Source organism: Tachyglossus aculeatus, chromosome 4 (assembly GCF_015852505.1).
Source record: "Tachyglossus aculeatus isolate mTacAcu1 chromosome 4, mTacAcu1.pri, whole genome shotgun sequence".
NCBI classification, from domain to species: domain Eukaryota; kingdom Metazoa; phylum Chordata; class Mammalia; order Monotremata; family Tachyglossidae; genus Tachyglossus; species Tachyglossus aculeatus.
The window spans coordinates 37719333-37744416 of NC_052069.1; the positions used below are offsets into that span (position 1 = coordinate 37719333).

Sequence of the window (25084 nt, forward strand, 5' to 3'; positions counted from 1 at the left end):
TGAGACTGTGAGCCCCATGTGGGACAGGGGCTGTGTCCAACCAGATCTGTTTGTTTCCATCCCGGTGCTTCATACAGTACCTGGCACATAGTAAGCGCTTAACAAACACCATAATTATTGTTATTATTACTGAGAAGAGATCTAAAAAACTATTTGACTCATGCCATAGGTGAACCCCTGCATTTATGATCACAGCCTGATAAATACGATAATAATAATAATAATAATAATAATGGCATTTGTTAAGCGCTTACTATGTGTGAAGCACTGTTCTAAGCGCTGGGGGGGATACAAGGTGATCAGGTTGTCCCACGTGGGGCTCACAGTCTTAATCCCCATTTTAGAGATGAGGGAACTGAGGCTCAGAGAATTGAAGTGACTTGCCCAAAGTCACACAGCAGACAAGTGGCAGAGCCGGGATTAGAACGCGTGACCTTCGGACTCCCAAGCGCATGCTCTCTCCACTATGCCATGCCGCTACTCTAGTCCTATCTACCCAACTCTGCCATCAGAGGGAATCACAAACCCTATCGTATGGTATTCTCCCAAGTGCTTAGGACACAGGAAGTGCTCAATAAATACCACTGATGGACTGGTTGATCACAGGGCTAAAAGTGAGCTCAATGAGACATCTAATCCATTCCATTGCCTCTGAAAATAGAGATATGAAATGTTCATCCTACTGTTAGTTTTAAATAATAAAAATGGGCTTATTAGGCACTTACTTTATGCCCAGCTCTGCGCTAAATACCAAGGCAAATATAACCAGATTTGACACAGTCGCTATCCCACGGGGACTAGCCATCTACAGAGAGAAAGCAAATAATTCATCCCCAATTTTCACAGATGAGGAGACTGAGGCAGAGAGAAGTGACTTTCCCAAGGTGGCATAACAGGCAAGTAGCGGACTGGGGTTATAAATCAGGTCTCCTGACTCCCACCACCATGCTCTAGAACCCAGGACTCCTGACTCCCACCCCCATATTCTTTCTACTAGCCATGTTCTCTCTCACACTCTAAAATATCCTTAGATAAATTGGTCACTCTCTCCACGTCTAGTAGTAGGGCCTAAGAGAATCAGCATGGACCTGTGAATCAGCTCAGTCACTTTTCTGCTGTGTGACTTTGGGCAAATCACTTAAGTTCTCTGGGCCTCAATTTTCTCTTCTGTAAAATGTAAACTGAAACCCCCACGTGAGACAGAGACTGCACCTGACCTGATTATCTTGCACCTACTCCAGGATTTAGTATAATGCTTGGTGCTTAGGAAGCACTTAACAAATATCCCAATCAATATTATTATTATTATCAGCCAGTCAATCGTATTTATTGAGCGCTTACTGTGTGCAGAGTACTGTACTAAGTGCTTGGGAGAGTACATTCCCTGCCCACAAAACGCTTACAGCCTAGTGGTGCAGATGGACATTAATATGAATAAATAAATTACAGATATGTACATTAGTGTTGTGGGGCTGGATGGCAGGATGAATAAGGGAGCAAGTCAGGGTGACACAGAAGGGAGTTGAAGAAAAGGAAACGGGGGCTTAGTCAAGGAAAGCCTCCTGGAGGATGTGCCTTCGATAAGGCTTTGAGGGAGAAGGGAGAGTAATTGGCAGATCTGAAGATGGAGGGCATTCCAGGTCAGAGGCAGAAGGTGGGCAAGAGGTCAACGACGAAATAGATGAGATTGAGGTACAGTGGGAAGGTTAGCCATTTAGAGGAGCAAAGTGTGAGAGCTGGAAGAGTACCAAGTGAGGTCAGCGGGGCAAGTTGATCGAGTTATTATTACTGTCAATCCTTAGGAATGTCAGTTTGGGAAAACTGAGAGGCTAATGGTGGTCTCCCTTTCCCCAGGAAGGAACTCCAGCTCTTGATTCCTCAGGCTTTTAGTACTGGCTGCTTCCCTATCACTCATGGTACATACATTCCTCTTTTTACTTGAATTCCTTTGCTGTCAGATCAGTTGGTTCCTGCTTTGGTTCTAAGGATAAAAGGGAAGAGAAAGTGCCAGCTTCCTACACCTTCTAACTTTCCCCAGGCTTCTGTCTCACCATTACACCTTTTCTTCCTCTATTCTCTTTGAAACCAAACTCTCAGCAACTACTTCCTTTCTCCTCAGTTCCACCACAGCTTCCCTTCATCTTCTCGGTTTCCTTAGTTAATTGTAGTTATTGAGCGCTCACTATGTGCAAAGCACTGTACTAAGCACATGGGAGAGTACAATGCAACAATAATCTGACACATTTCCTGCCCACAACGAGTTTACAGTGCAGAGCGCAGAGACGGAGACAGACAATTTGACTAAAATGAATAAACAAACAAATAAATAAATACATTACAGCTATGTATACAAGTGCCATGGGGCTGGGAGGGGGGATGAATAAAGGGAGAAAATCAGGGTGATGCAGAAAGGAGTGGGAAAAGAGGAAAGGAGGGCTTAGTCGAGGAAGCCTTCTTGGAGGAGATGTGCCTTCAGTAAGGCTTTGATGGGCTGGGAGAGTAATTGTTTCTCAGGTAATGAGGGAGAGCATTCCAGGCCAGAGGCAGGACATGGGAGAGAGGTCAGTGGAGGTGAGACAGGCGAGATGGAGGTGAGAATGCTGTCATTAGGGGAGCGAAGTCTGTGGGCTGGGTTTTAGTAGGAAAGTAGCGAGATGAGGTAGGAGGGGGCAAGGTGTTTGAGGGCTTTAAAGCCAGTGGTGAGTTTTCTGTTTGATGTGGAGATGGATGGGCAACCACTGGAGTTTCTTGAGGATTAGAAGCCAGGCCCAGGCCATCCACGAGGCCAACCCGTTAATTAGAGAATATAACCAGGTAAGTTATCTGCTTACCCCACACCCTGAGATTGTGAGCACCCCCACTCCCCAGATCTAATCTGCTCACCTTCTAATTATCGAGACACTCGGTCCATGGTAAGCGGATGAATTTCATTATCACTACCGCTACGAGTGAATGAGGTAAGGACTGTGGAAGTGGGCCACCGTCAATCTTTCTACTCCCCTTTTAGACTCTGAGTCACTGAAGGCTAGGGAATACATTCAGTGCTTAGAACAGTGCTTTGCACATAGTAAGCGCTTAATAAATGCCACCATTATCATTATCATTATTATTATTATTATCTAATTTAGCCCCCATTGTACTTTTTTATGTCATTTGTCAAGCGCTTACTATGTGCCAGGCACTGTACTAAGCTCTGGGGTAGATACCAGTAATAATAATAATAATAATGATGGCATTTATTAAGCGCTTACTATGTACAAAGCACTGTTCTAAGCACTGGGGTGGATACAAGGTGATCAGATTGTCCCACGGTGGGCTCAGTCTTAATCCCCATTTTACAGATGAGGGAACTGAGGTACAGAGAAGTGAAGTGACTTGTCCAAAGTCACCCAGCTGACAGTTGGTGGAGGCGGGATTTGAACCCATGACCTCTAACTCCAAAGCCTGTGCTCTTTCCACTGAGCCACGCTGCTTCAGTAGATACAAGACATTGTATCTGAATTGGGTCAGACACAGTCCCTGTCCCACATGGGGCTCAGAGTCTTAATCCTCATTTTACAGCTAAGGGAACCAAGGCCCAGATGAGTGAAGTGACTTGTACAAGGTCACACAGCAGACATGCAGCGGAGCTGGGATTAGAACCCAGCTTCTTCTGACCCCCAGGACCAAGCTCTATCTACTAGACCATACTGCTTCTCTTCCCCACTGCTCGGTATAGTGCTTTGCAAACAATGGCGGTCAGTAAATCTACTGAATGAATACTTTGGAAAAACAAAACTTCTTTACAGACTCAAGGCTCTGAAGCAGGGGGGTGGGGAGAAGAGCTTCTTCACTTGGCCAGTGAGTTCATCTTTCCAAGGTCACCCACTTTGGGGGGAAAACACTTTTTCCTACAAAAATGACTTTCAGTTTTCCTCTTCACAGCCTGACCACTGGCAAGCCACCAGGAATTGGGAAATCCACTCTCAGATCTCAGCCTTCTGCCTTTCGCTTTCAGATCCCTGGCAGCAAAATGAGCCTGAGGTGGAAAGGGGATAAAAAAGGAAGCCTCTTGTTGAGGCTAGATGAGCAATTAGGCTTTTGCTCTCGAGGGCCAGAACCAGGGTCCGTGGCACTTAAACGCCAGGCAAAGTGGCCCAATCGTGGTTAATATCTGTGTTATGTGAATCATCTCCAATACTAAAACTAAAAAAATAAGCAAAGCAGCATGAGAAGCATCATGGCTCAGTGGAAAGAGCCTGGGCTTTGGAGTCCGAGGTCGTGGGTTCAAATCCCGGCTCCGCCAATTGTCAGCTGTGTGACTTTGGGCAAGTCACTTCACTTCTCTGGGCCTCAGTTCCCTCATCTGTAAAATGGGGATTAAGACTGTGAGCCCCCCGTGGGACAACCTGATCACCTTGTAACCTCCCCAGCGCTTAGAACAGTGCTTTGCACATAGTAAGCACTTAATAAATGCCATTATAAAAAAATAAAGAAAAAAGCAAACAAAAAAAACAGCTTTCTCTCCAAATTGCCCCTGGCATCACGACACGATATATTTCTCCAGGCGCACATGCACTGTAATGTGGTGGCATCTGGACCGGGCCGGAAGGCGGGCACTCCAGGCTCCGGCCAATCCCTCCAAAATGTGGAGCAGGGACCATAGCCCCCCACAAAGAGCCCATTCTCCCTTCTCCCCCACCCACCCGACAGGGGCACAAAGCCACATTTCGGTGACACAAGGGTCGTGCGGCTGGGCCGCCTGTCCGCCTCTCCCGCCTGGGTTGGTGTCACTCCTTCGGGGAAACCCTCTCTGGCTCCCACCCCAACCACCCAGCACCAGTGGTGGCAAGAAGAAGGGGAGGAGGGAATGAGCGGGAGGGCAGATGGGCCGCCGTCGCCTCTTCTTCCCCGGAACAAGGCTCGAACTGGGCCTCCAGATACCTCCCATGGTGATGCTGGCTCCCCATAATGCGAGCATGGGTTTATGCCCGGTCCTCCGCCACACCCGGCCCTGGCAGCCGGAAGATGGCAAGGGCCGAGGCAGGGCCTGGACCGGGGCACGGAACACCCCAGAGGAGAGGGCCTCTGCCGCTGCACCATGACTCCTAATTGGAAGGGCCTTAAAATTTTCCTTAAAATCTGACCTGTCTTCATCTGTCTTCATCTGTCCCATGTAGACAGATCATCATCAATCGTATTTATTGAGCACTTACTGTGTGCAGAGCACACAGAGGTAAGAGACAGATCTTACCTCCTTCCCTTCCCCACAGCACCTGTATATATGTATATATGTTTGTACATATTTATTACTCTATTTATTTACTTATTTATTTTACTTGTACATATCTATTCTATTTATTTTATTTTGTTAGTATGTTTGGTTTTGTTCTCTGTCTCCCCCTTTTAGACTGTGAGCCCACTGTTGGGTAGGGACTGTCTCTATATGTTGCCAATTTGTACTTCCCAAGCGGTGCTCTGCACACAGTAAGCGCTCAATAAATACGATTGATGACGATGATGATGTAGATACACCGACTTTTAACCCAGATTCTGTAAGAACAGAGGTAACGTGGCATAGTGGGTAGAGCACAAGCCTGGGAGTTAGAAGGTCATGGGTTCTAATTCCAGCTCGGCCACTTGTCTGCTGTGTGACCTTGGGCAAGTCACTTCACTTCTCTGGGCCTCAGTTACCTCATCTGTAAAATGGTGATTGAGACTCGGAGCCCCATGTGGGACAGGAACTGTGTACAACTTTATTTGTTTGTATACACCCCAGTGCTTAGTACAGTGCCTGGCACATAGTAAGCACTTAACAAAGATCATTACATTATTATTATTATTATTATTATTATTATTGTTGTTGTTGTTGTTGTTATTGTTATTATTATTATTATTACTGGTTCTAATAAATGGCTCCTCCAATACAATCTTCCATCTGCGGCAGCAGCTACAAGGAACTCATCTTCTCACACAAGCCCTTCTTTTTCCCCAGGAGCCCACAACAAGCCTCTCACCTATGAATCATCCAAATCCTTCCAGTACCTATAGAGACCAGCCTGAACAACTTTCATTGCGGGGAGGGAATGCTTCCGTTTATTGTTATATTGTACTCTCCCAAGCACTTAATTCAGTGTTCTGCACACAGTAAACGCTCAATAAATATGATTGACTGAAACCAATTCCATAATGCTATTGTGGGCAGGAATGTGCCTATCAACTCTGTTATATTGTACTTCCCCAAGTGCTTTGTACAGTGATGTGCAACAGTAAGAGCTCAACAGATATGACTGACTGAGTTACCACCTGATCTGAATAATGTTTCCATTTATTTTGAATCCCCCCTCAGATGTCAGTGGTTTCCTCCTCTCACTCCAGAACTTATTTCTCCAGAGGTCTTCCAGTGTGCATGGAATTTAGGCCAGTGGTAAGAGCTTTCAAGTCTTAAGTTCCTTCAGTGATTCACCCAGTTCCATCTGAGTAGACTTTTAACCTCTTCAGCCCTTCCATTTGTGAGATAAGCAACTGATTCTGGCTAAGATTCCTTGTAAGATTCCTTATCCCCCCGGCTCTCAACACTCTCTGCTACTCTCCCATCCTTCCCAGCGGTATCCTCAGAGGAACTCTCCTCCCTCCTCTCAAGTGCTACTCCGGCCACCTGTGCTTCTGACCCCATTCCCTCTCATCTTATGAAATCTCTCGCTCCATCCCTTCTCCCCTCCTTAACTTCCATCTTCAACCGCTCACTCTCCACTGGTTCCTTCCCCTCTGCCTTCAAACATGCCCATGTCTCTCCCATCCTAAAAAAACCCTCTCTTGACCCCACCTCACCTTCTAGTTATCGTCCCATATCCCTCCTACCATTCCTTTCCAAACTCCTTGAACGAGTTGTCTACACGCGCTGCCTAGAATTCCTCAACGACAACTCTCTCCTTGACCCCCTCCAGTCTGGCTTCCGTCCCCTTCATTCCATGGAAACTGCCCTCTCAAAGGTCACCAATGACCTCCTGCTTGCCAAATCCAACGGCTCATATTCTGTCCTAATCCTCCTCGACCTCTCAGCTGCCTTTGACACTGTGGACCACCCCCTTCTCCTCAACACGTTATCTGACCTTGGCTTCACAGACTCCGTCCTCTCCTGGTTCTCCTCTTATCTCTCCGGTCGTTCTTTCTCAGTCTCTTTTGCAGGCTCCTCCTCCCCCTCCCATCCCCTTACTGTGGGGGTTCCCCAAGGTTCAGTGCTTGGTCCCCTTCTGTTCTCAATCTACACTCACTCCCTTGGTGACCTCATTCGCTCCCACGGCTTCAACTATCATCTCTACGCTGATGACACCCAGATCTACATCTCTGCCCCTGCTCTCTCCCCCTCCCTCCAGGCTCGCATCTCCTCCTGCCTTCAGGACATCTCCATCTGGATGTCTGCCCGCCACCTAAAGCTCAACATGTCGAAGACTGAGCTCCTTGTCTTCCTTCCCAAACCTTGTCCTCTCCCTGACTTTCCCATCTCTGTTGACGGCACTACCATCCTTCCCGTCTCACAAGCCCGCAACCTTGGTGTCATCCTCGACTCCGCTCTCTCATTCACCCCTCACATCCAAGCCGTCACCAAAACCTGCCGGTCTCAGCTCCGCAACATTGCCAAGATCTGCCCTTTCCTCTCCATCCAAACTGCTACCCTGCTCATCCAAGCTCTCATCCTATCCCGTCTGGACTACTGCACCAGCCTTCTCTCTGATCTCCCATCCTCGTGTCTCTCTCCACTTCAATCCATACTTCATGCTGCTGCCCGGATTATCTTTGTCCAGAAACGCTCTGGGCATATTAGTCCCCTCCTCAAAAATCTCCAGTGGCTACCAATCAATCTGCGCATCAGGCAGAAACTCCTCACCCTGGGCTTCAAGGCTGTCCATCACCTCGCCCCCTCCTACCTCACCTTCCTTCTCTCCTTCTCCAGCCCAGCCCGCACCCTCCGCTCCTCCACTGCTAATCTCCTCACTGTACCTCGTTCTCGCCTGTCCCGCCGTCGACCCCCGGCCCACGTCATCCCCCGGGCCTGGAATGCCCTCCCTCTGCCCCTCCGCCAAGCTAGCTCTCTTCCTCCCTTCAAGGCCCTGCTGAGAGCTCACCTCCTCCAGGAGGCCTTCCCAGACTGAGCCCCTTCCTTCCTCTCCCCCTCGTCCCCCTCTCCATCCCCCCATCTTACCTCCTTCCCTTCCCCATAGCACCTGTATATATGTATATATGGTTGTACATATTTATTACTCTATTTATTTATTTATTTATTTTACTTGTACATTTCTATCCTATTTTATTTTGTTGGTATGTTTGGTTCTGTTCTCTGTCTCCCCCTTTTAGACTGTGAGCCCACTGTTGGGTAGGGACTGTCTCTATGTGTTGCCAATTTGTACTTCCCAAGCGCTTAGTACAGTGCTCTGCACATAGTAAGCGCTCAATAAATACGATTGATTGATTGATTGATTGATTGTAAAATCATTCAATCCTATTTACTGAGTGCTTACTGCATGCACAGCACTGTACTAAGTGCTTATATTAATGGTACTTGTTAAGCACTTACTATGTTCCAAGCACTGTTCTAAGCACTGAGGTAGATATAAGTTAATCAGGTTGGACACAATCCCTATCCCACATTGATAATAATAATTATTATGGTACTTGTTAAGTGCTTACTATGTGCCAAGCACTGGGGTAGATACAAATGAATCAGGTTGGACACAGTCCCTGTCCCACATGGGGTTCCCGATCTTAATCCCCATTTTACAGATGAGGTAATTGAGGCCCAGAGGAGTGAAGTGACTTGCCCAAGGCCACCCAGCAGACATGTGGTGGAGCTGGGATTAGAACCCAGCTCCTTCTGACTCCCAATCAATCAATCAATCAATCAATCGTATTTATTGAGCGCTTACTTTGTGCAGAGCACCATACTAAGCGCTTGGGAAGCACAAGTTGGCAACATATAGAGATGGTCCCTACCCAACAGTGGGCTCACAGTCTAGAAGGGGGAGACTCCCAGGCACTCCCAAGCCTGTGCGCTCTCTCCACTACACCACGCTGCTTCACAAGGGTGCCCTAATCCTTTCGTTTTACTGGATTTGGACCCCACTTCAGTCCCACTTTTCTCTCTTGGTATTCTCCCCTGAGTAGAAGAAACAAGACTGCAGGATGCACAGATCCAGACAGAGTTAAAAAACCTTCCTCTTCTTGAAGAAGCAGCATGGACTAGCGGATAGAGCACGGGTCTGGGAATCAGCAGGACCTGGGTTCTAATCCCAGCTCTGCCACTTGTCTGCTGTGTGACCTTGGGCAAAACATTTGACTTCTCTGTGCCTCAATGACCTCATCTATAAAATGGGGATTAAGACAGTGAGCCCCAAGTGGGACAGGGACAGTGTCCAAAGCATTTACCTTTTATCAACCTCAGCTCTTAGTACAGCACCTGGCACATAGTAAGTGCTTAAATACCACAATTATTATTATTCTTCACTTACAATCCCACATTGCTCAGCTCGATGGTTTCGAGAGCAGGCAAAACAGAACAGCAGGGCAAGAGAGTGAGGGCTCAGTTCTGTGAACAGAGCTGGCTCCCGATGAATTCTGACCAAAAGGAAGGGGAGCATCCATGACAGGAGAGTTGATTATCACGAATACCTTGACGAGATCGGGATAAACATTCATTACGATGCACTCTAAGGTTAATTTTAATAAGCCAGAAAATACACTGTACTCAATGGTGGCTGACTAGATACTGAAAAGATTTCATCGTAAGGAGTCCTTTGTTAAGTGTGTTAATATCCAGATTTCACCTGTTCTCCTCCTCCCTACTTCCCCTAAGAAGATGGCTCCAAGTTTTTAAAGAGACAGAAGATTTGGGGAAATAAAATGCACCAATTCAATCATGTTCCAATTTGTTCAATGTAGCACAGAAGATTGAAATGTCCAGGTAATCGCAAATGCTCCTTCAAGCCAATAGCTTCCACCTCTCCCCTCTTAAAACAGAAAGCATTAACTAGTTTGAGTTTCTCCTCCTCTCTGCCCTACCTAACATTTTGAAGAAGAACCGAGGAGTAGTAAAGGTTTGCAGCAACAGAGATGATGAAGAGCAGCAGGAGCAAGAGGCCTACTTGAAATACCAGGCAGAGAAATCCACCCTGGAACTATTCAAGTCAGTCTTTTCTTCCCAGGCGAAGCCCCCGTTTCCTCTCCTCCTCCCCATCACCCCCACCCTACCTCCTTCCCCTCCCCACAGCACTTGTATATGTATTTGTACAGATTTATTACTCTATTTATTTTACCTGTACATATTTACTATTCTAATTATTTTGTTAACGATGTGCATATAGCTTTAATTCTATTTGTTCTGATGACTTTGACACCTGTCGACATGTTTCGTTTTGTTGTCTGTCTCCCCCTTCTAGACTGTGAGCCCGTTTTTGGGTAGGGGCCGTCTTTGTATGTTGCCAACTTGTACTTCCCAAGTGCTTCGTACAGTGCTCTGCACATAGTAAGCGCTCAATAAATACGATTGAATGAATGAATGAATGATAGTGTCTCTAGAGCAATCATTCCTTGTCAGGCTCTCCTCAAAAAGCTTAGCCTAGCGATCTCCGAGTGTGAAGTCGTCTCCGAGTTGTCCGCATTTCACCATCCCCTCAAGGATAGGCCGCTTAGTAGACTAGCAACATGTGTGGAGAACACCCCTTATGGAATGGTCATTCAGCAGGAGATGAGGTTTAAATCCCACCTCAAACCACCCACTGTGGAGGACGAGTGGATATGAAGTATATCCGGGGATCTTTACTCCCATCTCGCCATACACTCTGGCCGCCTCAGTAGGTCACCCTCCCGCCTGCTCACCCACCGATCCTTACCCAAGACCGTCATGACCGTCTTCATGAGCTTCATCGGCGTCCTCCGGCGGCTGATGGATCCGCTCGTATGAGGAGACAAGACGTTGGTCTTCCTCTTGACGTACATGTAGATTCTCAGGTACACCACCACCATGACGAAGAACGCCACCAGGTTGGAGACCGCCCAGAATATGAGATAACTCCTGCTGTAAATGGGGGCCAGGGAGGAGCAGGCCGAGATGTTGCAGAGGCAGTTCCAGCCCAGGGTCGGGACGGCGCCCATGAAGATCGCGATGGCCCAGATGAGCAGGATCAGGAGGGTCACCCTTTTCTTGGTGAGGTTGCTGTGGATCCTCATCCTCATGATTGACATGTGACGTTCCACCGCGATGACCAAGAGGTTGGACAGGGAGGCGGTCAAGCTGGTGTCCAGGAGGCCCTGGCGCAGAAACCAGCGATTGACTGTCAAGGTCTTGGAGACCGGGCCGGTGTTGAACATGAGAAACACGTAAGCGATTCCGGCGAAGAAGTCGGCGGCGGCCAAGTTAGCTAGCAGGTAGTAGAAGGGGAAGTGAAATTTTCTGTTCTTGACCACTGCGGCGATGACCAGGGCGTTGGAGATGAAAATGAACAGGCAGAAAAAGGTTCCGAAGCACAGGACGATCACGAGTTTCGTCCCCGACCATTCATCTGCCGTGTCGGTATTGCTCATGTTATAAAAAAAGTCCATGCGCTTATCATAGTGACACTGGTTCATCGTGGAGGATGGCGGGACATCCTAGCAAGAAAAGACACAGAGGAAACAAAAAATAACCTGTGAATACGATCCAAACATCTTACCACCAACTCGGCCATCGCTATCACCTCCCACGGCCAATGGGGCATTTGGACAGTCAGACACACCCTGGATTCGCCGTAACTTTGCTAATCACCTCTTGTGTAGGGCAGATTAAATTAGTAAATATGAGAAAGTTCTCAGGAATCAGGAACGGAGGCTTCTTAAAGTAGGAAGATCAACTCTCTACGAGAAAGAGAAATTTCAGGCAATCCTGGCTGTCCCAACCCCTGACCCCCCATCAAATCAAAAAAACTCTCATCTGCTGCATTAAAACTGTCACATAATAACAGTAGTAATAATAATAATAATAATGGCATTTATTAAGCACTTACTATGTGCAAAGCACTGTTCTAAGCGCTGGGGAGGTTACAAGGTGATCAGGCTGTCCCATGGGGGGCTCACAGTCTTTATCACTATTTTACAGATGAGGGAACTGAGGCACAGAGAAGTGAAGTGACTTGCCCAAAGTCACACAGCTGACAGTTGGCAGAGCCAGGTGAACCCCTGACCTCTGACTTAATAGCTGTGGTGTATTTGTTAAGCAGTTATTATGGGCCAGTGCACTAAGTGCTGGGGTAGATATGAGACAATCAGGCTGGACATAGTTCCTGTCCCACATAGGGCTCACAGTCTTCATCCCCATTTTACAGATGAAGGAACCAAGGCAAAAAGAAGTAAGGCTGGATTAATGCAGGGTCAGGGGGCTGAAGACCAAGGGCCCCAGGTAAAATGGGGTCTACGGACACCTCATGATGCAGCCTCCCGCTACAGCCCCCGCCTCATGAGCGTCGTATTTATTGAGCGCTTACTGTGTGCAGAGCACTGTACTAAGCGCTTGGGAAGTACAAGTTGGCAACATATAGAGATGGTCCGTACCCAACAGCAGGCTCACAGTTGCTTCCAATAGCAGTAGTGATATTGGTTGTTCTCCTATAATGTGCCAAGTACTGTACTAAACGCTGGGGTAGATACAAGATAGTCTTGTTGGGATCATGAGTCCCTATCTCATTGGGCTCACAATCTGAGTAGGAGGGAGACCATATACAAGAAGCTGTGTGGATAGAGCACAGGCCTGAGAGTCAGAAGGACCTGGGTTCTAATCACAGGTCTGCCACTTAATAATAATAATAATAATGGCATTTATTAAGCGCTTACTATGCACAAAGCACTGTTCTAAGCACTGGGGAGGTTACAAGGTGATCAGATTGTCCCACAGGGGGCTCACAGTCTTCAGCCCCACTTCATGGATGAGGGAACTGAGGCCCAGAGAAGTTAAGTGACTTGCCCAAAGTCACACAGCTGGCAATTGGCAGAGCCGGGATTCGAACCCATGACCTCTGACTCCAAAGCCCGGGCTCTTTCCACTGAGCCACGCTGCTTCTCGTGTCTGCTGTGTGACCTTGGGCGAGGCATTTCACTTCTCTGGGCCTCAGTTTCCTCCTCTGTCAAATGGGGTTTGAGACCGCGAGCCCCTTGTGAGACAGGGACTGTGTCCAACCTGATTAGCTCATATCTACTAGCTTCTATCTACTCCATACCTTTATCTCTAGACTGTAAGCCCATTGTGGGCAGGGAATGTGACTATTTACGGTTGCATTATACTCTCCCAAGTGCTTAGTACAGTGCTCTGCACAGAGTAGGCACTCAATAAATATGACTGAATGAATAAATAAATGAAAGAGCTTAGTGCAGTGTCTGGCTCAGAGTAAACATTTAACCAATTATTTTTATGTATTATTACGTGCCATCGAGTCATTTCTGATTCACAGAGACTCTATAGATACACTTTCTCCAGAACGTCCTGTCCTCTGCCAAAATCTTCAACCTAACAGTTCTTCCGTTATCTATTTAGCTGCTGGGCTGCCCCTTCCACGTTTTCCCTGGACTTTTCCTAGCATTAATGTCTTCTCCAGAGAATTAGCCCTCCTGATTATTTGTCCAAAATATGTTAATCTATGCCAAGTCATTTGGGCTTCCAAAAACGACTTTGGCTTAATTTGCTCCAAAATCCATTTGTTTGTTTTTCGGGCCATCCAGGGTATTCGCAAAAGCTTTCTCCAACACCATATTTCAAAAGAATCGAGGTTCTTTCGATCCTGTTTTTTCACTGTCCAGCTTTCGGATCCATACCTTGTAACCGGAAACACCATAGAATTGACAATTTGTATTTTTGTGGCAATCGTTACAGCAGTGTGGCTCAGTGGAAAGAGCCCGGGCTTGGGAGTCAGAGGTCATGGGTTCTAATCCTGGCTCTGCCACACGTCTGCTGTGTGACCTTGGGCAAGTCACTTAACTTCTCTGAGCCTCGGTTACCTCATCTGTAAAATGGGGATGAAGACTGTGAGCCCCACGTGGGACAACCTGATCACCTTGTAACCCCCACAGTGCTTAGAACAGTGCTTTGCACGTAGTAAGCGCTTAACAAATGACATTATTATTATTACTATGACAACAAATACTATAAAAACAGAAACAATTTTTACAGATGAGGAAACTTGGACTCAAGGTCACATAGCAGGCAAGTGGTTGACCCAGGATTAGACCCAGATCCCCGGACTTCCGGACCAGTTTTCTTTCCAATAGGCCATTCTGCCCCCAGCTGCACATGCTAATAGCTCATTAATAATTGCTAACGGGAGCAAACACCTGGGGCACATACACAAGCCATTAATCCCTACTGGGAGAGAGGAGAGAGTGGCACAGGGGAGCCATTGAGGGGATGGAAAGGCTCTTAATTGGGCGCTAATCAATTCAACAGGGGACATGTCTCCAAGGGCATTAGACTGATGTCACGCATCGCCTAGGAGGATGGGGGAAGGGGTGGCTCACGCCAAACCCATCCACTCGGGGTATACAGGGAGGGGGCGAGGGTTGATTCAGTCAGTAAATTGTGTTTATTGGGTGCTTACTGTGTTCAGAGAGCTGTACTAAGAGCTTGGGAGAGTACAGTATAGCAATAAAGACATTCCCTGCCCACAGCGAGAAGTCCTGGTCACATTAGAAATAATTTTGGGAAGCAGTTAAGACCTTTATCTCAACCTGGATGTCCCAGCTACACTTCAAACTAAACACGTCCAAAACACCTCCATCACCTTCCTATTCAAACTCTGTCCTCCCCCTATCTTTCCCAACAGGATAGAGGATTCCACTCTCCTCCTTATCTCACAAATCCCTAACCAATTTGACTCATTGACTCTCCTCTCTCCTTTAGCCCATACATTCAAACTGTCACCAAACCTGTCAGTTCTGCCTTCACAACAACATTAAAATCTGTCCTTTCCTGTCCATCCAAACTGTTACCACGCTGATCCAAACACTTATATCTCACCTTGATTATTGTATCAGATTCAATGACCTCCCTGCCTTCTGTCTCCCCCACTCCAGTCAATAAACAACTCTGCTCCCTGGATCATTTTTCTAAAAAAACAGTTCAGCCCACATCTCCCCATTCCTCAAGAACCTCAAATAGTGGCTCATTCAACTCCGCATCAAACAGAAACTTCTTACCATCAGCTTTATAGCGCTCAATCAACTCCCTCCCTCTTATTTTACCTTGCCAATTTCAACCAATCAATCATATTTATCGAATGCTTACTGTGTGCAAATCACAGTACTAAGCACCTGGGAGACTACAATATTACAAAGTTGGTAGACGCAGTCCTTTTTTTAAAATGGTACTTGTTAAGAGCTTACTATGTAATAATAAAAATAATGATGGCATTTGTTTAGCACTTGCTATGTGCAAAGCACTGTTCTAAGCACTGGGGAGGATACAAGGTGATCAGTTTGTGCCACGTGGGGTTCACAGTCTTAATTCCCATATTAATCAATCAATCAATCGTATTTATTGAGCACTTACTGTGTGCAGAGCACTGTACTAAGCACTTGGGAAGTACAAGTTGGCAACATATACAGTCCCTACCCAACAGTGGGCTCACAGTCTAGAAGAATGATGGCATTTGTTAAGCACTTACTATGTGCGAAGCACTGTTCTAAGTGCTGGGGGGATACAAGGTGATCAAGTTGTCCCACGTGGGGCTCACAGTTTTAATCCCCATTTTACAGATGAGGGAACTGAGGCCCAGAGAAGTTAAGTGACTTGCCCAAAGTCACTAAGCTGACAAGTGGTGGAGCTGGGATTCGAACCCATGACCTCTGGCTCTCAAGCCCATGCTCTTTCCACTGAGCCACACTGCTTCTCTGAGGTAACTGAGGCACAGAGAAGCTAAGTGACTTGCCCAAGGTCACACAGCTGACAATTGGCAGAACGGGGATTTGAACCCATGACCTCTGACTCCCAAGCCTGTAGTCTTTCCACTGAGCCACGCTGCTTATAACACGTGCCAGTGTTATAAGCACTGGGGTAGATACAAGTTAATCACGTTGGACACAGTCCCCGTTACACATGGGGCTCACGCTCTTAATCCCCAATTTTACAGATGAGATATCTGAGACCCAAAGAAGACGACTTGCCCAAGGCTACGCATCACACATGTGGCAGAGCCTGGATTAAAACCCAGGTCCTTCTGACTCCCAAAGCCGTGCTCTATCCACTAAGCAACACTACCCACAACCAGCTTCCTACTTCAGCCCAACCACCCTCACAAATCGCTTTAGTGCCAGCTTACTTAATAATGATAATAATAATAATGGCATTTATTAAGCGGTTACTATGTGCAAAGCACTGTTCTCAGCACTGGGGAGGTTACAAGGTGATCAGGTTGGCCCACGGGGCGCTCACAGTCTTAATCGCCATTTTCAGATGAGGTAACTGAGGCCCAGAGAAGTGAAGTGACTTGCCCAAAGTCACACAGCTGACAATTGGCGGAGCCAGGATTTGAACCTAAGGGTCGTGCTTTCCACTGAACCACGCTGCTTCTTACTGTGCCTTGATTTTTCGTCTGGCACTGCTGATCCCTTTCCCACATCCTCCCCTTCCATATATGACAGACCAGCCATCTCCCCACCTTCAAAGCCTTATTAAAGCTGTGAGCCCCATAATAATAATAATAATAATAATAATAATAATGACATTTGTTAAGCACTTACTATGTGCGAAGCACTGTTCTAAGCACTGGGGGGGGGGATACAAGGTGATCAGGTTGTCCCACGTGGGGCTCACAGTCTTAATCCCCATTTTACAGATGAGGGAACTGAGGCTCAGAGAAGTTAAGTGACTTGCCCAAGGTCACACAGCTGACAAGTGGCGGAGCCTCATGTGGAACAGGTACTGTGTCCAACCTGATTAGCTTGTATCTACCCTAGTGCTTAGTCCTTCTAGACTGTGGGTCCGTTGTTGGATAGGGACCGTCTCTATATGTTGCCAACTTGTACTTCCCAAGCGCTTAGTACAGTGCTCTGCACAAAGTAAGCGCTCAATAAATATGATTGAATGAATGAATGAACAATGCTTGGCACATAATAAGCCCCTAACAAATACCATTATTATTATTAAAGATCACATCTCCTCCAAAGAGGCCTTCTCCAATTAAGTCATTCATTCGTTCAATCATTTGTATTGAGCACTTACTGTGTGCAGAGCACTGTACTAAGTGCTTGGGAAGTACAAGTCCTCTTTTCCCCTACTCTCTCTCCCTTTCTCATAGATCTCTACACTTTAAACATTTTATAGTCATCCCACTCACCAAGCATTTATGTGCACAGCCGTAATTTATTTATCTGGATGTCTGTCTGCCCCTTTAAACTCTAAGTTGGTTGAGGGCAGGGACTGTGACTACCAACTCTGCTGTACTGTACTTTCCAAAGCACTTAGTCCAGTGCTCTTTACACAGTAAGTGCTCAATAAATACCATTGATTGACTGACCCATCGTGTGTACCATCCAGCAAAGTTGCATTGAGGCGACCCAAGCTTCAATCCCAGGAGCTGATTTTGATCTAGAACTTCATGGTTTGTGATTCTATCTTGCCATTTTAACACTGAGTACAGCCCACAGACGACAATGACAGAAATGCTCCAATTGGCCAGTTGTGGTACTTTCCCAAATGCTTAGTACAGTGCACTGCATACAGTAAGCGCTCAATAAATACAACTGAATGAAGAACGGTGTTGACCAGATTTCACAGGCGGAGAGAAGACTGAACCACACTACAGCTCTGTCGACCTTTAGTATGGTCTGGATTCTAATACCCTGCTGCCACCCCACTCTGACAGTCTCCCAAAGAATATGCTGGCCTTCATCATTCTACTTACTATTTCTTTATTTACTGTGGCATTGTTGGTCAGTGAGCTGCCCGGACAACAGGATTCTGGGACAGGGTTTAGCTCTAAATTACCCATTTAAATTTTTGGTCGTGTATATGACTTCCCCGGTGCCGGATGAGAAATCATTTCTGTTTTCTTTAGACTTCTTGTCCGCCTGTCAGCACCTGGATCTTGTTGGCAACAGACAGTAATCCTCAAGGATTGTCCTAATTTGATCTTTCATCTTTCTTCTTGAGGATAATGATGATGACAAGCAAAGAACGTGTCTACCGACTGTTTTATGGTACTCTCCCGAGCGTTTAGTACAGAAGCAGCATGGCTCAGTGGAAAGAGCCCGGGCTTTGGAGTCAGGGGTCAGGGGTTCAAATCCCGGCTCCGCCAATTGTCAGCTGTGTGACTTTGGGCAAGTCACTTAACTTCTCTGTGCCTCAGTTACCTCAACTGTAGAATGGGGATTAATACTGTGAGCCCCTGTGGGACAACCAGATCACCTTGTAACCTCCTCAGCACTTAGAACAGTGCCTTGCACATAGTAAGCGCTTAATAAATGCCATCATTATTATTATTAGTAGTAGTATTATTACGGTGCTCTATACATATTGAGCCACGATGAACACCTTTGATGGATTGATTGATGGTGTCTTTGAGATCCTGTGGTGTATCTTCAGTGGTCCACATGTTGCGGGAGAGCTTATTGAAGTGCTTAAGCAAGGCGTTTCCTCCAGGCTTTTAGATCTTAGCAGGTTTGACATTAGGTCCACTTGTTTTTCTGTTTTTCCTGGCTCTCAGTGCTGTGGTGATTTAAAACATCCTGGCATTTTGGAAGGTTTGTAACAAACTGCAGGCGCCTTTTCTTCAAAAGTAGAAAGGCTGGTGAAGAGAACGTTGAGAGATTCTTACCATCTCTTCAGAATGTCCTCCTTGTCTGTGATGAGACTCGAGACCAGAAGTTCGTTATGGGCAGGGAACCGGTCTGCTACTGGAAGCAGTGTAGTCTAGTGGGTAGGGCTTGGGTCTGGGAATCAGGAGAACCTGGATTCTAATCCCAGATCAGCAACTTGTCTGCTGTGTGACCTCGGGCAAGTCACTTCACGTCTCTGGGTCTCAGCTACCTCAGCTGGGAAATGGGGATTAAGACTGTGAGCCCACATGGGGCAGGGACTATGTCCAACCCAATTTGTTTGTATCTACCTCAGCGCTTAGTACAGTGCCTGGCACATAGTAAGTGCTTAACAAATACCACAGTTATTGTTATTATTCTATTGAACTTTCCCAAGCACTTAGAATAGTAATCTGCACAACATAGCGCTTAATAAATAAATTCCTACTATTGATCAATTGATTGATGACACTGAAACCCTCTTCACAGGTAAGATGGCAGCTTGGGCAGAGTCACATAATGACTTTAGCAGTGGGTCTGAGTTCTTAGTTTCGTGGCAGTCTTATGATGCTAGACTGTACGCTTGTTATGGGCAGGGAATGTGCCTGTCATATAGTTATATTGTAATAATACTAATAATAATAATGGTATTTATTAAGCACTGACTATGTGCAAAACACTGTTCTAAGCACTGTATACTCTCCCAAGCACTTAGTACAGTAAAGCAAGCACTCAATAAATACAATTGACTGGCTGAGGCATCCCAGTACCTTTTACACAAGTCCCATAATAATAACAATAATAATTGTGGTATTTGTTAAGCACTTACCGTGTGCCTGCACTGTACTACGCGCTGCATACGAGCAAATCAGGTTCCCTGTCCCACATGGGGTTCACAGCCTCAATCCCCATTTTACAGATGAGAGAACTGAGGCATAGAGAAGTGAAGTGGCTTGCCCAAGATCACACAGCAGACAAGTGGCAGAACTGGGATTAGAACCGACAACCTTCCGCCTGTCAGGCCTGTGCTCTATCCACTCCTCCATGCTGCTTCTTGCAAAGGTCCAGGCACAGTTGGAGTGTATGAGACGGCAGTCCTATCCCACATTTTTTTTTATGGTATCTGTTTAGCGCTTACTATGTGCCAGGCACTAAATAGCACTGAGGTAGATTCAAGCTAATCAGGTTGGACACAGTCCATGTCCCCCATGGGGCTCACAGTCTTCATCCCCATTTTACAGATGAGGTAACAGAGGCAGAAAGAAGTGAAGTAATTTGCCCAAAGTCACCCAGCTGCCAAGTGGTGGAGCTTCTATTAGAATCTGGGTCCTTTGACTCCCAATCCTGTGCTTTCTCCACTAGGCTACGTTGCTTCTCAGCGTCCATTTGTGGCTTTTGTGATCTGTACGTTTTTGAAATAGCTGTGCGAATGATGGAATCAGTAAGAGGCCACTGCTTAGAAGCAGCGTGGCTCAGTGGAAAGAGCCCGGGCTTTGGAGTCAGAGGTCATGGGTTCAAATCCTGGATCTGCCTTCTAGACTGTGAGCCCACTGTTGGGTAGGGACTGTCTCTATATGTTGCCAACTTGTACCTCCCAAGCACTTAGTACAGTGCTCTGCACACAGTAAGCGCTCAATAAATACGATTGATTGATTGATTGATCTGCCAAGTGTCAGCTGTGTGACTTTGGGCAAGTCACTTAACTTCTCTGTGCCTCAGTTACCTCAACTGTAAAATGGGGACTAAGACTGTGAGCCCCCTGTGGGATAACCTGATCACCTTGTAACCTACCCAGTGCTTAGAACAGTGCTTTGCACATAGTAAGCACTTAATAAATGCCATTACTACTATTATTATTATTAGAATGTGCTTGCATCCAGCTACTCCCTTTGTTTCGCAGGTGTTGGTAATTGCTAGGTGCCTCAGCCAAGGCTGATACCTTTTGTTGAGCCTGCCAATCTCACATGGCCCAGTGACTCACTTCCATGAGTAGGTGTCACTTCCGACTGGCACGGAAATCCCCCATTACAGTTCATTTATCTGACTCTGGAACGCTTGGGGGTTTGCCTAAAGCTCTGGAGAAACCTTCTTTATCTTCATGGCAGTTTTCCATTGGGAGGGGAGAGAGGGCCACGGGAGCACTTATGATGGTGACAAAAAAAGCCCTTCTGTTTCAGGGCCATCGCATCATCCAACGGCTACTTCTACCTCTGAGCTGATTCGGAAGGTCCGATATGAGTCATTGCCCTATTGCCAATTCAACCCCGAGTATAGGTCGATCTGAAGAGAGAGGACCGCCCTGAAACTGGGTATATCCAGCACTTACCTCTGTGAGTTGTCCTCCATCCAGGAGTCTAGTCTCATTGAAATGTTGTGATACTGCTTCCATCCCCGGTCACCAGTTGCGCTATCAGGGCTACTCTTCCTAACGGCAAAGGCTGATTCTGTCCCCCGGTGTCCTGGTGTCAGTGATTCGATGGTTATTTTCTCAGCTTAAGATCTTTTCTTGATTGTTCTCACAGCGCGGATATACGGCTTGCCAGTTGTCATCCACTGGTGGGCTGAGTTTGGGCAAAGTTTTTAGGGATCCCTTTCCTAGCGATCCCCCAGCCCCTTTGGGGAGAGCAATGCTAGGGCTCGCTAGGGCTGCTCAGATATCCAGGATATCACCAAGCTGCATTTCTGTCTCTTCAACGACCAAGTGACCACTCACTCGCCTAAGACCCGAGTCCCCACAGCAAAAGCAGGAAGTAGCCCGAGAAGAGATGAGTGCACAGGCTGAAACACAGAATTAGCTAACCTGTTCTACTGCTCTCCCTCTTCCAAGATCTAAATCTGACTCAATAGAGGGCTCTAAACTCCTTTTATAGCCAGGATTGACTCTATAATCCCATCTCCCTCTCCTCAGCAAGAACCAGTCAAAGAGAACAAAGTGATAACTGCTAACATTTAGGGGAAATCCCTCAAATCTGAGGATCACTTAACACCATCTTCGGTTTGGATGTCTTTATGTCCCGCCCTATCTAAAGAATACCAAAGTCTAAACTTATAATTCAAAATGCCTTGGCTCTCCTTTTTTTTTATGGCAACTGTTAAACACTTACTAAATGCCTAGGCACTGAGACCTACGGTAGATACGAGCCATGTCGGGTTGGACACAGTCCATGTCCCTCATGGGGCTCACAGTCTTAATCCCCATTTTATGGATGATGTAACTGAGACCCAGAAAAGTGAAGTGGCTTGCCCAAGGTCACTCAGCAGACAAGTGGCAGAGCTGGAATTAAAACCCAGGTCCTTCTGACTCCAAGGCCCGTGTTTTATCCATTAGACCATGCTGCTTCCCTTCCTTCTCCTTCATTCCTTCCTTTCTTCATTCATTCAACCGTATTCATTGAGTGTTTACTGTGTGCAGAGCACTGTACTAAGAGCTTAGAAAGTACAATTCAGCAACAGATAGAGACAATCTCTACCCAACAATGGGCTCACAGTCTAGAAAGGGGGAGACAGACAACAAAACAAAACAATGCTATCCCTCTCCTAGCAATCTCCTAATGCTTTCCCTCTTCCTAGATCTGGGTTTGGGTCCAAAGTGGCTATTCATTCATTCATTCAATCATATTTATTGAGTGCTTACTGTGTGCAGAGCACTGTACTAAGCGCTTGGGAAGTACAAGTTGGCAACATATAGAGACGGTCCCTACCCAACAGTGGGCTCACAGTCTAGAAGGGGAAGACAGACAACAAAACAAAACATATAAACCAAATAAAATAAATAGAATAAATATGTACAAGTAAAATAAATAAATCAATGGAGTAATAGATATGCACAAACATATATACAGACTTAAGGTACCCAACCTCACCTTTAATTATGATAGTATTTATTACTATTAATAATAATAATGATGGTATTTGTTAGTGCTTACTATGTGTAAAGCCCTGTTCTAGGTGCTGGGGTGGATACAAGCTAATCGGGTTGGATATAGTCCCTGTCCCACATTATAATAATAATAATAATGGTATTTGTTAAGCGTTTACTATGTGCCAAGCACTGTTCTAAGTGCTGGGGTAGATACAAAGTAATCAGGTTGTCCCACATTGAACTCAGAGTCTTAATCCTCATTTTACAGATAAAGGTAACTGAGGTACTAAGAAGTTAATGGTCATGGGTTCTAACCCCGCCTCCACCACTTGTCAGCTGTGTGACTTTGGGCAAGTCACTTCACTTCTCTGTGCCTCAGTTGCCTCATCTGTAAAATGGGGACTAAGACTGTGAACCCCCACATGGGACAACCTGATCACTTTGTATCCCACCCAGCGCTTAGAACAGTACTTTGCACATAGTAAGTACCTAACAAATACCATCATTATTATTATTATTATTAATTGACTTGGCCAAAGTCACAGAGCTGACAAGTGGGGGAGCCGGGATTAGAACCCATGACCTCTGACTCCCTAGCACGTGCTTGGGACTTGCATTCTTAATCTCCATTTTATGGATGAGGTAGGTGAGGCACGGAGAAATTAAGTGACTTGCCCAAGGTCACACAGCAGACAAGTGGCAGGGCTGGGAATAGAACCCAGGACCTTCTGGATCCCCCGCCTCTAGGCCTCTATCCTCTAGGCCATGCTTCTTCCCTTACCACCTACTAAGCACTTACCACTGAGTGCTGGGGTAGATATAAGACAATCAGGTTGGACACAGTCCCTGTTCCACAGTCCTAGGAGGAGGAGAACAGGTATTGAATCCTCATTTTACAGATGAGGAAACTGAGGCAAAGATAAATTAAATGACTTGCCCAAGGCCACACAGCAGGAAAGTAACAGCACCAGGATTAATCAATCAATCAATCAATCGTATTTATTGAGAGCTTACAGTGTGCAGAGCACTGTACTAAGCACTTGGAAAGTACAAGCTGGCAACATATAGAGACAGTCCCTACCCAACAGTGGGCTCACAGTCTAGAATTCTGATTAGAATCCAGATTTCCTGAATAATAATAATAATAATAATAATAATAATAATAATGGCATTTGTTAAGCGCTTACTATGTGCAAAGCACTGTTCTAAGCGTTGGGGTAGATCCAAGGTAATCAGGGTGTCCCACATGGGGCTCACAGTCTTCATCCCCATTTTATAGATGAGGTAACTGAAGCACAGAGAAGTTAAGTGACTTGCCCAAAGTCACACAGCTGACAAATGGCGGAGGCAGGATTTGAACCCATGACCTCTTACTCCCAAGCCCGTGCTCTTTCCATTGAGCCATGCTGCTGAATCCCAGGTTCATACGCTGCTTCTCGAATCCCATCACCTTCTCCTTGGGTGGCCCATTGTTAACACTAAGGACAACTCACTCAACTCCAAGTCACTTCAGAGCAGCGCCAAAATCATCAATTTGATTTGGATATAAGCAATTTATATTAGAGTGCAGGAAAACACCCACACCCATAGACTTTTCCTCTACGTTCTGAACTCATCAGAGGGGATGGAACAAGTAAGACCTATGACCAAACATCTCTCCCACTAGACTGTAAACTCTCTGTGGGCAGGGAACTTGTTTACCAACTCTGTTACATTGTACTCTCCCAAGTGCTTAATACAATCAATAATCAGTAAGTGCTCAAAAAAATACAATCAATTGAAAAAACTTCATTAGAGGAAGAGAAAGAGGCACTGTGTCTATCAATCAATCGCATTTATTTAGTGCTTACTGTGTGCAGAGCACTGTACTAAGCGCTTGGGAAGTACAAGTTGGCAACATATAGAGACGGTCCCTACCCAACAGTGGGCTCACAGTCTAGAAGAAATGTCACAAGGAAAAAAATAAAATTTTACTAATGCAATTGCTGGTTTTTTTTTTTAATCTGAATCTAAACAAAAAATGGGCAATGTTTTGGGTAGGGCTATTTTTTTTCCTAAAGTCCCTTAAGGGCAGCCCGGATAACCAGCCCAGAGGGAGTTTAAAGACCCCATTTTCCAGAGAGGGGCAAAGAAAAGCAGAGTGTGGTGAAATCAAAACAAGATTTTGGGGGGCTGGTATGGGAAAAGCCCTTCCTTTTGCATATTTACATTTCTAGTCTGATATGCTCATTCTGGGTGGTCTTCGGTTTAACCAATTTCCTACCACTAGCATTTTTCAGAATTTTATGGCCTCTCACTATATTGAGTTTCACCTGAATATACATGTAAAAGGAAGGAAATATTAATAAGAATCACTTCCCTCCACCAAAAAAAAAATCCATTATCCTATTCCACGAATCCAGTTTTTCCTCCATCATAAAGACCCTGGAGTTAATG

At 46.0% G+C, this 25084-nt stretch overlaps 1 protein-coding gene across 1 annotated transcript in view; it reads right to left on the bottom strand.

Moving 5' to 3' along the window:
* The window catches only part of LPAR3 (lysophosphatidic acid receptor 3), a 78778-nt gene extending 67164 nt beyond the window's left edge, over positions 1-11614 (bottom strand). Inside the window, exon 1 of the mRNA XM_038745420.1 lies at positions 10866-11614. Coding sequence (XP_038601348.1) covers positions 10866-11601 — 736 coding nt within the window. The 5' untranslated portion in view covers positions 11602-11614. The remainder of the gene's footprint in view (positions 1-10865) is intronic.
* Between the last annotated feature and the right edge of the window lie 13470 nt (positions 11615-25084).